General features: G+C 40.6%; 1 protein-coding gene across 3 annotated transcripts in view; it reads right to left on the bottom strand.

Annotated features, from left to right (window-relative positions):
* Wdr64 (WD repeat domain 64) overlaps positions 1–14,127 on the bottom strand; it is a 116,956-nt gene extending 102,829 nt beyond the window's left edge. For 2 of the 3 annotated variants that reach the window (XR_015635408.1, XM_087581689.1), the window contains exons 1-2: positions 13,720–14,127; positions 5,859–5,989 (exon numbers count right to left, since the gene is read on the bottom strand). Coding sequence is in view for 2 of the 3 variants with exons in the window: in XM_087581689.1 (XP_087437815.1) it covers positions 5,859–5,989; positions 13,720–13,864 (276 nt within the window). In the remaining variant the exon portion in view is untranslated. 3 annotated transcript variants of the gene reach the window in all.
* Positions 14,128–14,463: the final 336 nt, after the last annotated feature.

The following is a 14,463-nucleotide window of genomic DNA, read 5'->3' as shown; positions in this document are numbered from 1 at the left end:
CACCTACCCAGTATTATGTTTTATGGTTTGGCATTTACAGAGCATAGGAGTCCTGGGTACCTTTATCATATGTGATTTGAAGCTTGCATTTCCAAAACAACAGTCTTAGTCAGCCAAAATGTAAAACAATTGCTTCGTGTTCACATAGAAATGCATGACCTTCAAATTGAAGAAGTCTGTTGATATTGTCTTAGGTACATAGTTTGGAGACCCAGGGAGATGGAGGGTGCATTGTGAAGGAACTGGAGGAGGGGTAAATATGATCAAAATGCAGTGCATAAAACATTCAAAGAATTAAAAAATATTATAATTGAATAAAATAAATTCAAACAAGGTATAACCTCCAAATGCAAAGTTAGAGTCTTCTAAGAGATGCGAATGCATACAGTGTCTTTATCTTTTCACTGTTTGCTGGTAAAAACCGGACTTCAATGCTCAGGAGGAATTCATTCTACTCTTATTTTGACATTTTCTGTGATGTCCAATAGAAATATAAGCCACATATATAATATTATATCTTATAGTATGTACAAGAAATGTAAAGCCAAAATGAAATCAATTTTGTTAGTGTGTTGAAAACATAATTTAACATATGCTCAACGTTAAAAGTCTCTGTGAAATGTTTTTCATTTTTCATACAATGCTTTTGGAAGCATGCACTTTTTATTTACAGCATACCTCAACCTCAGATCACACTTCCAACATTTACAGCCCCATGTGGCAGACGGAAGCTCTACAGCATGGGGGTCTACAGCACCTAAGGATTCGATTCCCAAGTGGTATCTTTTCCACCACAGTTTTCATGTGGTTTTATTACTCATCACTGAAGATGAGTTCAGTGTTTTGCACTCTTATTCTGAATGTCCTGATGTGTGTGTGTGTGTGTGTGTGTGTGTGTGTGTGTGTGTGTCTGAACTGTCCAACTGGAGAGAATATATCCACACCTAAGCCCACCTGTGCTCAGGGTACTGGGTTTCCTTTCCTTATCTGAAAGGCGCTCTGAAGTTTCACTCAATGCATATTGAGTCCAACTTGCTATAATTGAAGCAACATCAACAATAATTCATAGTTGGCTCCATAGAGACAGGGCATCACTGCACCAAATTCAGTTTAACCAAGGTAAAAATCTCTACCAAAATCAAACTACCACTACCAACAAAACCAAACCAAACCAAACAAACAAACAAACAAACAACAACAAACATATCCCAAATTCTAAGGCATCTTAAAAACTTGGCCACAAACACAGGATGAAAATATCAACAGTGCAGCCTCTGCTAAATCATTCTCAGTGAAGGGAGAGCTGCAGGGGGAAAGGGAGAGAGAAGGAGAGGGGAGGGGAACCTGACAATCAGAAGCCTTCATCTTTGATCCCTGAGCCTTGGTAGGATTTGTATCACTCGCCATTTCTATATTCTGCTAGATTATATATTTTCATACATCCACTGGGCATAGCCAACCTCTCTGCACGTAGCTGTGTGCAGTCAAGGATAGCTATGAATGCGGTCCAACACGCAATTGTAAACTTACCTTCAGACAGGAGAATTTCCCTGCCGTTTTTGTAACTCCCATTGTGTGGGAAGCTTTATAGATAGCAGTGTCTCTAAATGTCACACGGTTGGCCACATCGGAGCTGCTGCAGTTCGAAGCAGTAGATTTAAAGTGTGTCCTGGGAATTTAAACTCAGACCCCAATGCTTGCTCACTGCTCATATTTCTACTGGACAGCTCAGAGAAGGTCAAGAGAGAAAAGGAACATTTTCCTCCTGACCATCAAAGACAGGTTTTTACTTGCAAACAATGGAAAGAGCAAGAAACCTCTTGATATAACAATGGAGCAAAAAACAAAGGTAAAATCATGTTTTCAGTTCTTGAGAAAAACAAAAACCAGACATACTGTGGAAACCTGCTGCACGACAGAATCTGTGTGCTAGTCTGTTACTAGCCAAGCTTTGCAGGCATTCACAAGCACTTTGTGGGAAGGGTCTCCAATGTGTACAAGGTCTTTGTGAGTTTTATTATCTGAAGCTTTTATGAGATTTGTTACATGGTCATTAAGGGTAGATACAAACTTTGCCATTAGTGTTTTGAACGTCCTAATGTAGCCGGCTGTCTGGTTCTGCTAAGTCATCTAAGCAGGGTGTGTATCCCAACCCCAGTCGGACCTTTGCTCAGGAAGACAGGTGTAAGGGTGAGAAAAAAGGAGTAAGAGGCATTGAAACTCAGTTACAGGAATGAAAGACTACTGTTTGGTTTGGTTCGGTTTTGCTTTTTGTTTTTGTTTTTGTTTTCCAAGACAGCGAGGGTGTAAATCCTGTCGGCAACCTGCGAACCTTCATTCTTCTCCAGAGAGTCCTCCAAATGAGAGAGGAGCTTTAGGAGACTTTGCATGAGAATTGCCAAGTACCATTTCCCAGACTCCTTGTCAATGGAAACTATACTGTAATACAGGATTGTGTTTTCTCTCTTAAATTGCTAAATGTCTGGTCATTTGTTCTAGAAGCATAAGGGAAACGGAAAGGAAAGAAAAGTGGAAGGAAAAACCAGACTCCTTGCCGAAGGGGTTTGCAACCCATAGGAAGAGCAACAATATTAACCAATCAGACCTCCCCCCCCCCCCCGCCCTCCAGAGCTCTCAGAGACTACACCACCATCCAAATAATACACAGGGATGGACCTATGGCCTTAACTGCATATGTACCAGAGGATGTTCTTGTCCTGCATCAATGGGAGGAGAGGCCCTTGGTCCTGTCAAAGCTCCATGCCCCAGTGTAGGGGTATGTCAGGGCAGAGAGATAGAAGGGATTGGGTGAGTGGGTTGGGGAGAGCCCTCACTGAAGCAGGGAGGGGGGCATGGGATATCAGGTTTCTGGAAGGGAAACTGGGAAAGGGAATAACATTTGAAATGTAAATATTGAAGATGGGATAAGAAAAGCCATCTATCTTGACCTCTAGGTGAAAAACACAGAATGTTTGCTGCAGATAGTAAACTGTTCTTCCATATGAGCAAGTCGATAAATGTCCTATTGTCACAGAATGTCAGACCTATACTGAGACTGGAAGAAAGCTAGTGTCCTTGGCTGTGGAGGCTTGTTCCTGATCACTTGTCTATTTCAACCCAAAGGATTGGATTATTAACCTCCTTTGCTCTGATAGTCAGCCTTCCAGTACCTATTAGTACACAAGCAAAGAACTCATGGGAAATAGATTATATCCAGTATACTTCTATAATTACAAAGCTGACACAACACACAAATAGAGGATAATCTAGTATCAATTACAATTATAAAGAGTGTTATTAGAAAACTAAAGTGCTAGAGACCCTTGGTTCTGGGAAGACTCTATGCCCTAGTGTAGGGAAATGCCAGGGTAGGGAGGCTGGAGTGGGTAGGTAAGTGGTGGGGGAGCACCCTCATAGAAGCAAGGGGAGGAGGGATGGAATAGGGGTTTTCCAGAGGGGAAACTTGGAAAGGGGATAACATTTGAAATGTAAATAAATAAAATAGTCAATAAAAAAAGATATAAAAAAGTAAATGTCAAATAAAAACCAATATTTATAATAATAATAATAATAAACAGGCTCTCTTATCAGTGACTTCCCTTTCATTCTTACTGTTGTGTGTGTGTGAGTGTATGTGTGAGTGTGTATGTGTATGTGTGTGTATGTGTGTGTATGTGTGTGAGTGTGTGTGTATCTGTGTGTGTAATGTATATGTGTGTATGTGTGTGTGTATGTCTGTGTGAGCGTGTGTATATGTGTGAATGAGTGTGTATGAGTGTGTGTGTGAGTGTGAGTGTGTGTGTGTGTGTGTTAAAGAAGAGGTGGCTGCTGGATTTTTATCAACTATCTTTTTTTTATTTTACTTAATCTTAATGATTTAGAGTCAGCAACCTTCTTCTGAAAAAGGGCAAGGCAGTGAATAGTGAAGGTTCACGGGCCATTCGTGTCCTTTCAAGGCTGTTTGCCTCCTCTAGTGTGTCTCAGTAGCAGGTGAAGAATGTGTGCCGATAATTGAGCCTTGCTGTGCCCAGTGAGCAGATTGTAAACCTGAGTGTGTGCAGCCATGGCTTTCCTTTGCGGCCTTCTGTTAAGATGATAGCATTGTTAGCCCCCTTGAGTTAGAAGGAATCTACTCATGGTGTTTTAAGACTGAACCATCCCCACTTTTCTACCTGGAAATTTTTTAGTGTTTAATAAACACTATTTAAAACTTTAGCATTTCTATTCATAAATAATATCTGCTTTTTGTTTTCTTTGTTCAACTCTGTTATTTTAGCCTCATAAAATAATTTGGACAGCTGTTCAGTTTTTAGCATATTAGTAAAATATTCACAGGAATTATATTCCTTTAAAGGCCACAGAAGTGCTTTTGTTTGTAATTTTTCCTAAAGGTAAATTAGTAACTTTTGCTAAGTACTAATTTCAGGATTTAGGCTATCTTGTATTACAAGTTTCTAAACTGTATTTATTTTATTGGAGTTCTTGATATGCTCTTTTAAGCAAAACATACAGTCAATTTTGTGATGGCCTATATGTAGTTAAACATAAGACAGAACTTTTCCCGAGTGTGGCATTCATCAAAATTCCACTTCCACATATCCATTAGATGCTGTGATTGCCTTGGTAAGAGAGGCAGTCTAATGAGACTTTGCACCCCTCCCTTTGGTTAGTAGTCTATTGAAACAGTTGGCTACAAAGAAAGAAATTTCCCTAGAAATCCCTATTTGGGGAAAGGGAAAAGCTGGGAGGCCTGGTACCAACCAGCAAAAGTGACCAAGTAAACCTCATCGCTTCTGCCAATGATTTGAATGTTCTGAAAACACACACGCACTGACAGTACTGAGAAGAAACATTATATTGTCAAATCCAACCAAGCCACTTAAAATCCTGATTGTTGTCAATGGCACCTGCCACCCAGGAAGTGATTTCACAGTGTTCTCAGGACTAGGTGAACCTCACAGGACAGACTAGGGCTTAGGCAATGACCCATCTGTGATAGGCAGGACCATACCGTGGTCATGACTGCTTACTTTAAAGCACCTCTTGTCTTCTACTTAAACTTCATATCAGTGTCCCCAAAGACAGAGTGGGGAGGTGTCACTAGACTCTTTTACTACTCTTTCCAGTGTGACCACTGTGAATAAATCTCAGTTCTCTGTTTTCCATGATCACTTATCTCTTTAATTAATGTGTGAGAGGTAAGTAGCTGACCCTAGCTTTTTAGGGCTGCAAGAAGGCAGGCTTTGATGCCAAAAAACTCTGGTAATGCTGTTCAATGTGATAGTAAAATATTTGAAACCATCATGTTATCTCTTGTCTATGAGATCTATTCAGATATGAGTGAGGCAGATGTTTCAGTTACTTGCGTGTTTATAATTCTTGCATCCGCCAATCAGAAAACATTTTCAAGAGCTGGCAGAAGTGACCAAGTAGACCTCGTCACTTCTGCCAATGATTTGAATGCTCTGAAGACACACACGCACTGACAGTACTGGGGAGAAATGTTTCATTGTCAAATCCAACCAAGCCACCTAAAATCCTGATTGTTGTCAATGGCACTGACAGCAGGCAACTCTCTGTGAGTTCAAGACCAGCCTGGTCTACATAATGAATGCCAGGTCAACTGGGGCTACATAGTAAGACCCTGTCTGAAAAAAATACAGACAATATACCTAAATGGCTGCCCATTTTCCTCACTTTCTTGGGGGCCATCACTATGTCTTTATGGCTGTAGACACAGTAATATTCTGTGTACACATTGCGGATTTAGCTTTGGTGGGGGTAACACTTTTAATCGCTTGTTCTGAGCAAAGTCAATAAGACCAGGGTTTTGAGTTATGTGCACACAAAGCAAGTACCTCACACCAGTCGAAAGCTGCATCCGGGTTGTTGCAGAGCTTCCTGTAAAAACATTTCACATCTTGATTTTTCACTTCAGGGCCAAAGATTTGCTGTACCGAGGCGTAAAACTTATCGTAATCGATTGCATCTGCAGTGGGGAAAAGTGAAGGAACATTTCCATCAGATCCCAAGGACAGAGTTTCACATTTTATATTCTCTTTCCATCCTAGAGTCTCATTTTGGCTTATAGATTGACTATCACTGTACCTTAAAGATCTTGTATTTATGAACATAACTAGGCCCCAGCTAGAATAGTATTCAATCCGAATAAACAATTTATTTTGGTGTTCAGGGTACTCTTCTGTTTCAGCTATGATAGAAATTCTGTGCATGAATACAAAGTTAAGGAAATCACTTTTTCTTGCTATGAAAACATTTACCAGTTCAGTGTTTCTTACAAGTTATCTTAGATCTTTGCACAAAGCAATTATTGGTGATCTGACATTATGTAAACTCTCACACACAGACATATGCAAAGACACACACAGATACACACCCACATAGACACACAACACAAATACACACACAGAAAAACACACATACCATGTAGACACACACACATGCATATACACACCGACACATAGACACATAGATACACATCAGACATACACCATATACCGATAGATACACACACAGACATACATACACACACTCACTTGACTTGAACCTTGAGTTTTGCCAAGTTTCTTGATGTGTTTGGATGAGAATACTAAATCTCAAGTCAAGAAAAAGTTAGAGAGGATTCCTCAAGCCATATAGACAAAATCCTATTATTTTGTTAAACTAACAAAAATATATATTGAATAAATTTCTTGCCAAGGCTTAGCTGTGTGTCAGAACTTAGACATTGGGCACAAAATGGGAAATAGGCAATGTTTACTGACAGCTAACATTTCCAGGAGAGAGAGAGAGAGAGAGAGAGAGAGAGAGAGAGAGAGAGAGAGAGAGAGAGAGGGAGAGAGTTGAGAGAGCGCTAGATTAAATATTATAGAAGTCTAGTCAACTCATTATGACTTTAATTAAAAAGGAGAGTTGAAATTGAGCCCAAAGCCCAATTATCTTTGGTTTAGTCTTTTTATAAAAAAATATTTATTTTATGTTTATGAGTACACTGTAGCTGTCTTCAGATGCACTAGAAGAGGGCATCAGATTCCGTTACAAATGGTTGTAAGCCACCAAGTAGTTGCTGGGAATTGATCTCAGGACTTCTGGGAGAGGAGCCAGTGCTCTTAACCACAGAGCCATCTCTCCAGCCTAGGTTTAGTCTTTTAAGTAGCCATTTATTTCCCAGCTGTTGTGATCTCTGTTAGCATTAGTAATCCTTTGGAGTATATAAGCAGAGCCTAACCTTCACTTACCCAAAAGTTAAAAATGTTATTAGATGACATCTGAGGCCCAGAGATTGCTCAACTTTCTTTTAACCACCTACCTGATGTTCCATTGATGTATTTGAAAGGTAGTTTGACTTATGGTTTTCCTGTTCTGTAACTATAAGCCTTCATGAAACTGTTATATTGAAACACAGTATTTGGAATAACCTAAAGCTTTCTCCAAAGCTCATGGTTACTTTCTCCCCAGGTCATTTGACTCTAGAAGGAACTATTTCTTATTCTCTTTAATATGAGAGATTTATCCTAGAGATGGCTCAACATATCTAAGCTAGTAAATGCAATAAGTCATATAAATGGACTTACTGACAAAAGTCTCCTGATTCTCTTAGATGAAGAAAAGGTTTTTTTTTTTTTTTTTTTGAAAAAATCCAACATGCTTTCATGACAAAGGTCTTGGAGGGACCTTCAGTGTAAAAGTGCTATATATGACAAACCTATAGCCAATGTCACCCCACATGGAGGAAAACCCAGAAGCAGTTCCACTAATTAGGAATGAGGAAAACCTGGAAGCAATCCCACTAATTAGGAATGAGACCCGGCTGTGTACTAGCAAAATGCAGTGAGTAATATCTAGAGCTATAAAGACAAAAGAAGGAGATTAAAGTGATATGAGTAGGAAAAGAGGTAGTCTATTTGTCCTTATTTGTGGATAATATACATAAGTGATTGCAAAATGTTTACTAGAAAATATCTTTTTTTTTTTTTTTTTTTTTCGGAGCTGGGGACCGAACCCAGGGCCTTGCGCTTCCTAGGTAAGCGCTCTACCACTGAGCTAAATCCCCAGCCCCCGAAAATATCTTTTATAAAAAGTGTCAGGAAACAAAATCAACTTACAAAAATTAGTAGCCTATCTCTATAACCAATAATGAACATGATAAGAAAGAGATCACAGAAACACTCCCATTTGTAATGGCCTCACAAACCTAATAATGAGGTAAAAGACTTCCAAATGAAAAAGACTGAAGAAGACACAGAAGTTGGAAAGACCTCTCGTGCTCATTGTTTGGTAGAATTCAGATGAAAATGACCATTCTACCAAAATAAATGTACAGATTCAACACAATCCCAATCAAAGTCCCCACAACATTCTTCACAGAGATAGAATTACCCACTCTTAAAATCATATGGAGGCACCAAATAACTGGACAAACAAAGCAATTCTGAACAAAAAGAACAGTACTGCATGGGTTATCGTGCCAGAGTGCAAACTAATATTACAGAGCTATAGTAATACAAACAGTATCATTCTGGCACCAGTGTAGACGTGTAGACTAATGGAATACAATTAATGACCCAAACATGAGTTCATATAATTACAACCCTCTGATCTTTTACAAAGATGTCAATGATACATACTGGGAGAAAGCACCTTCATAAAGTTGTTCTGGGAAAAGTGGATGTTCCCAACCAGAAGAATGAAAGTAAACATATTTATAGCCAACATCACCCTACAAAACTAGCAAAACTAACTTCAAATGGATCAAATACCTAGATGTGAAACCTGAAATACTGAAACTGCTAGAAGGAAACACAGGCAGCACCCTACAAGATACAGATGCGGGAGTTGGGGTTGTTTAATAGAATTCAATTTACTCAGGATTGTGCCCAACAATTGACGAACAGTAACTTCATAAAACCAGAAAGCTATACTAAAAAGGAAACAGTCAATTGAGTGAAGAAGGCCCACAAATAGGGAAGAATTTGGTCAGCTACACATCTAACGGAAAATTAATATTCAGAATATACAAAGAACTCAAAAAACAAAGAAGCGAGTAAATAAATAGCCCAATTTAAAAAAAATGGGCTATGGATCTGAACAGAGAATTCTCAAAAAAAGAAATAAAAATTACTAAGAAATATTTTTAAAAAACTGTTCAACATCCGTAGCAATCACAGAAATGAAAGTTCTGTGAAATGAAAATTGAAAATGAAAATAAAAACTACTTTGAAATTTCATCTCACTCCAGTCAGAATGGCTAAGATCAAGAAAACAACTGGCAACAAGTGCTGGTGAAGATCTGGGGAAAGGGAGACCTCATTGGCTATTGGTAGGCTTGCAAACTGACAAAGCCACTATGGAAATCAATGTGGGGAAGTATAAACAAACAAACAAACAAACAAACAAACAAAAGAAAACCACCATGTGACCCAGATATACCATGCCTTGCCCTATACCCAAAGGATTCAAAATCTACTTTACAGTGCCTTGTTCAGCCATGTTTGTTGTCTCTCTATCCCCCAAAGCTAGGAAGTAGAAACAACCAAAATGCCTTTCAGCTGGTGAGTGAATAAAGAAAATGTTGTGCAAACACATACATGAACATGTGCACAGATACATGCACGTGCAATGGACTTGTACTCAGTTGTAAAGAAAAATGAAATGATGAGATGTGTTGTAGTTAAATGGATGTTGCTGGAAAATATAGCAAGTGAAAAGACTCCACCCAGGAATACAAATGCATAATGTTGTCTTTTATTTGTAGATTCTAGCTCTGAACTGGAGTACGTAATCTGAAGTATCTGAGGAAGCCAGGAAAGTAGAAAGAAAGATGCATAGATGGGGAAGAGGAGGCTCTGGAAATGGAACAGTGGGGAAAATGGGAGGGGCTTTAAAATTGGGAGGGGAGGAGAAATAGAGGAGAGATAAATAGAACTAGGGATTTTTAAAACTCCACAGGATGATACTATTTTCTAAATTTATTTTAAATGTATATGTGTGTGCATATGCATATTTTTTGTTGTTTATTCAAAGGAGCTATAATGCTCTCCACAAGAGACGTGCACTATCTAACAAAACCTCTAGTGCCTGCTATGGGAAACCTCCTTCATGTTGTTGGTCTGAAGAATACAACCGTCTCCCCAAACATTAAACAAGCAAAACAAACAAACAAACAACTATTTACTGAAGACAACACACACTTTGGAAACAGAACTTGGAAGAATTGAGCTGGACCTGACCTGGAAGCCTTCTTTGGCTCTCACACACTCAGAAGATGCTATATGAGCTGTTAAGGGTAGAGGAGTACTTAGCCGTTCTACTCAGCTGTAGAGCCTATGAACCACGACAATGACTGGACCAGCATGGTATCCCCAGTGATGTAATAGTGGGTCAACTACCTTGGGGGTAACCAACAGCTGTGTAATTAAACTTAAGGCCCATTCAACACACCACACAACACACACACACACACACACACACGCACGCACGCACGCACGCACGCACGCACGCACACACACAGCCATTTGGCGATGTCCAAGACATTATTGTCACAGCCAAGGATGAGTGTGCTGCCAACATCTAGAGCCCAAGGATGCTGATGACCACCCCACAACGTGCATGGCTGCCCCACTTGCCTGCACACACAGAACAAAGAATTATTTAGTTCAAAAGTCAAGAACGTCATGGCTGAGAAGCCTTGGTGTAAAAATGACATTCACCTGGTTTCAAAACTTGGCAAATGTTTTATCTACCCTACTAGCCCTATTTGGGGGGGGATGTTTATGTAGCTATTTTAAAGACACATGTTCTATCTGGAATGTACCTGAATGGGGGGGGGTAGCATTTGGTCACAGGGTAATCTGAATTCGGCTAGGTCACTGGTAAGATCTAATAATGTAACCAGGACAAATCTCTGTAGTCTACGTAGCATCCCTTTGAGGCTAAACCTCTCCATTCAGACATTCTCTCCAATCTTAGCTCCTTACCTACTGTAAAGAGTTAACTCTTATCTTCCAATATCTATTAATCAATACAAACATATTTGGATCGTATTAGCAGCTTGGTGCAAGTTAGGATTACATATTTCCCTTTCTCTTCAATTCTTAAACCTTGTCCCTGAGACGCAGAAGGCCATTTGTCTAGCAGACTAGTTTTTATCTAATCTGAAAACTCCTGAAGCAGGAACTTTGCACCACAGATCTGGGATTGCAAGCTTTTGGGGAAAAAGCAAGGCTAACTTCTTTGTTTAACACGTGTTTAAGGAGAGCCTCCCGACACCAGGCTCTGAGCTGGCCTTATCTTTGCAAAACCTTCAAAACACTTACAGGTCAATGGTCAAGCGCAGAGTGTGTATTAACCTCAGCAGCCTAAATAAAGCAGGTAAATTCCTGGAGGCAAACAATAAACGCAGGAACAGTGTTGAGGATGGCTCTGCTTGGGGGAAATGTGGGAGTTTGTAAAAAGGTCGCATTCTATTTTCTTGAAAAATCGAAAGATGAGAGAGGGACTGGAGAGATATCCAAATCAGGAGAATGGCATCTTAGCCATTAAAAGTATGGCAAAGGAAACAATTTAATAACTGTGGACGTAAATCACAGCTCTTACCTCAGAGCTCTTACATGTTTTTGATCCATGTATGAGTGAGCATAGCTTGGGAACAGATTCAAGTTGCCCTGAATAACATATTCCAATATAGACTAGGTTAGCTTTCATAGTCACACAACAACACAACAACAACAGAAAGGTCATGTCTCAAGGCATTTTCCAACCCATTGAAAGCAATCTCAAAGCAGGCAGAGGTCTGCTGCCGCAGGCTTAGGGCTTTCTGATAACACTCTTAGCTTCGGATTTGGTGAAAGTCGGTGGCCTACTACCACAACCCAAAGGGTTTGTGTGATAGATCAGAGGGCACTAAGTCAGGACTGGTGCCTAATTAGTCAATTTTTAATATAGATTTGCCTTTTTTTTTTCTGAAAACTTCAGCTCAGGCATGAGGATGTAGTTCACTTGCTACAGTTGCAGTTTACAAAGTAAATAAGTAAACATTTTTAAAAAAGCTATGACATATATATTTAGAAATGTTGAAAAGTGCCTGGCAGGATTGAAGGTTGAGGCAGTGACTCACGGTCACCGAGATGGCTTGTATAGATTCTAAGGAGAGTTAGTAAACCAGGAACGTGGCAGAGGCAGAGGAAAAACTCTCTGTAGTAATATATCAGAAGGAATAAGTCTGGATGGAAGACTTCAGTAGGTGTTATAATAATCTGAGAGAACTATGGTTACATATTCAAAAGTAATACTAAACACATGGCTATGAGACTAGGCAGCTGGCATTCATGCCATAAGACTTGGGCAAGAACACACTAGGCAAAAACAAACAAACAAATCTCAGGACGAAAGAAAGAAAAAAGAAAAGCAGAATGAGAAACGAACAAAACCAGAAGAGAGTGTCAACATAGACACACAGGAGCAGGACTGGGGGAGGGAAGGAGGAGAGGGAGGAGCTTCGTAGAGGCCAGCCTTCCTGCAGTGAAATGGTCACATGGGCGGAAACGGGGTAACAAAGCCAGACCTGGTGGTGCACACTTGGCGTCCGAGCGCTGTACAGGCGGGCGGTGGAGGATATCAAGTTTCAGGCCAGCCTGGGCTACATAGTGAGATCCTGTCTAGACGAAAGAAGAGATAAAAAAGAAAGGCGACTTACTGAACTTGTCAACAGTATTAGGTATTGAGTATATTTTCAACAAAAATGAAGGAAGCCGGCCTGCAGTGAATGAGAAGAAAGGCGGAGATGCTGTGGGGGAAATTTATCAGAAAAGCAAACAAGAGACATGGAGGGGTAGCTTAAGGGAAGGGCATCAAGGACGAGACGCCAGCGTATATTTTTAGATTCAAAGGACAAAGCTGATGGAAAAAGAGACTCCTGAGGTTGTTGCTGCAAATTGACAGTATTGGAGAGGAGGGCAGGAGGGCTGCCTCAGGAAGTACTGGGCTAGAGGAAAAGGGAGAGTGAACAAACTCTAGGCTCTGTGCCTGGCTCTCTCCTAGGGTAGGAAACTTGGCTGAGAGGAGCAGAAGCCCCATCAAGGATTCAAAACCATGGTGAGAGTTGGGAGAATCAATTGTAGCAAGAGGTAAAACAAGCTGACTGGAGGGAAATTAAAGCTTTGTTGAGCACTTTATGGAGAGCTCAGCCAAGATCTGGAGAATATCCAGAAAGATCTGAAATCCTCTGACTCTTGGCTTGGGAAGGTGACTCCTCTCTACTTCCCATTGTCTTCACAAGCAAAGTGGACTGCATTTTATTACAGTTCTAGTGAGCCGGGTAACACAGAGACACAGAGGGCCTCCCATGTGGCCACTATGCTCTACTGAGTCTCAGGTGGGCCAGTGGCTGACAGTGTCTGCAGTAGAAGCCCTTAATGCTATTTAATCCAACTCTTTGTATTACAGATAAATACAAAAGGCTTCCTTGCATCTAGCTAAGTATGTCAGGGACAGAGGAGGAACTCAGTGTCTTGGGTTTTAAACTAAACTGCCTTTCTCCGATGACCTAATCAACAAATCCAGATGGACTTCTCCGTAACCATTCATCTTACCTTTTTGTTTGTTTGTTTGTTTTTTCGGAGCTGGGGACCAAACCCAGGGCCTTGCGCTTGCTAGGCAAGCGCTCTACCACTGAGCTAAATCCCCAACTCCCCATCTTACCTTCTTTGGGGATAAACAGGCCTGCTCTTTCTTCCTTTTTCTGGGCTGTGGTCTGTTCAACCAGTTTATTGAAGTCAACCAAGGACGCTTTGAAGTTGTTGATCTGCAGTGCAAGGTTGAACCGCTTCTCATCCCTGGCATCCATACAGATATAAGGGGTCTCTTATTTCTGCACGGAGGAGGAAATAATACTGCAAATTTGCTAATGCGGAAAAGCTTCTAGTTCTTATAACATGTCTCTGCCATCTCAACGTTTGCCCTAGGTCTCATTCCTCTGGTTTTTTTTTATCCCCGTCTGATAGGAACAAGGAGTAAGAGCTGTTCCTAGGAGGGTTAGCAGGAGGAAAGCTGAGGCCTGCTGCATTTCATAGAGGCAGGGGTGATAGTGAAGGGTCCTGACCTCACAATGTCAGCATTGGCCATCATGTGGACTTCACTAGGTCACAGTATCTGTGTAAGTCCCTGAGCAGATTGGGATCCACCTCCTGCAGGGTGTGTGTGTGTGTGTGTGTGTGTGTGTGTGTGTGTGTGTGTGTGTGTGCATCCATTGAGAAAATGGAAGGATAAAGGAAGGAAACTAGGTTTTACTTTCCTTGGAATGAATGTCTCTTCTCCCTCCCAGTCTCCTGTCTTCTTCATGGTACTACAGAGAGTTACGTTCACATTTTCCCATAGCTCTCCTGGATAGGGAAATTTGAACCTGTGAGGATGAAAGTGTATTTCATCACCTGTCTTCCTTGGCAC

This window comes from Rattus norvegicus, chromosome 13 (genome assembly GCF_021556685.1).
Source record: "Rattus norvegicus strain SHRSP/BbbUtx chromosome 13, alternate assembly SHRSP_T2T, whole genome shotgun sequence".
Lineage (NCBI taxonomy): Eukaryota > Metazoa > Chordata > Mammalia > Rodentia > Muridae > Rattus > Rattus norvegicus.
Note: the sequence above shows the minus strand (reverse complement) of the source record. Positions and strands in the feature narration are given on the sequence as shown.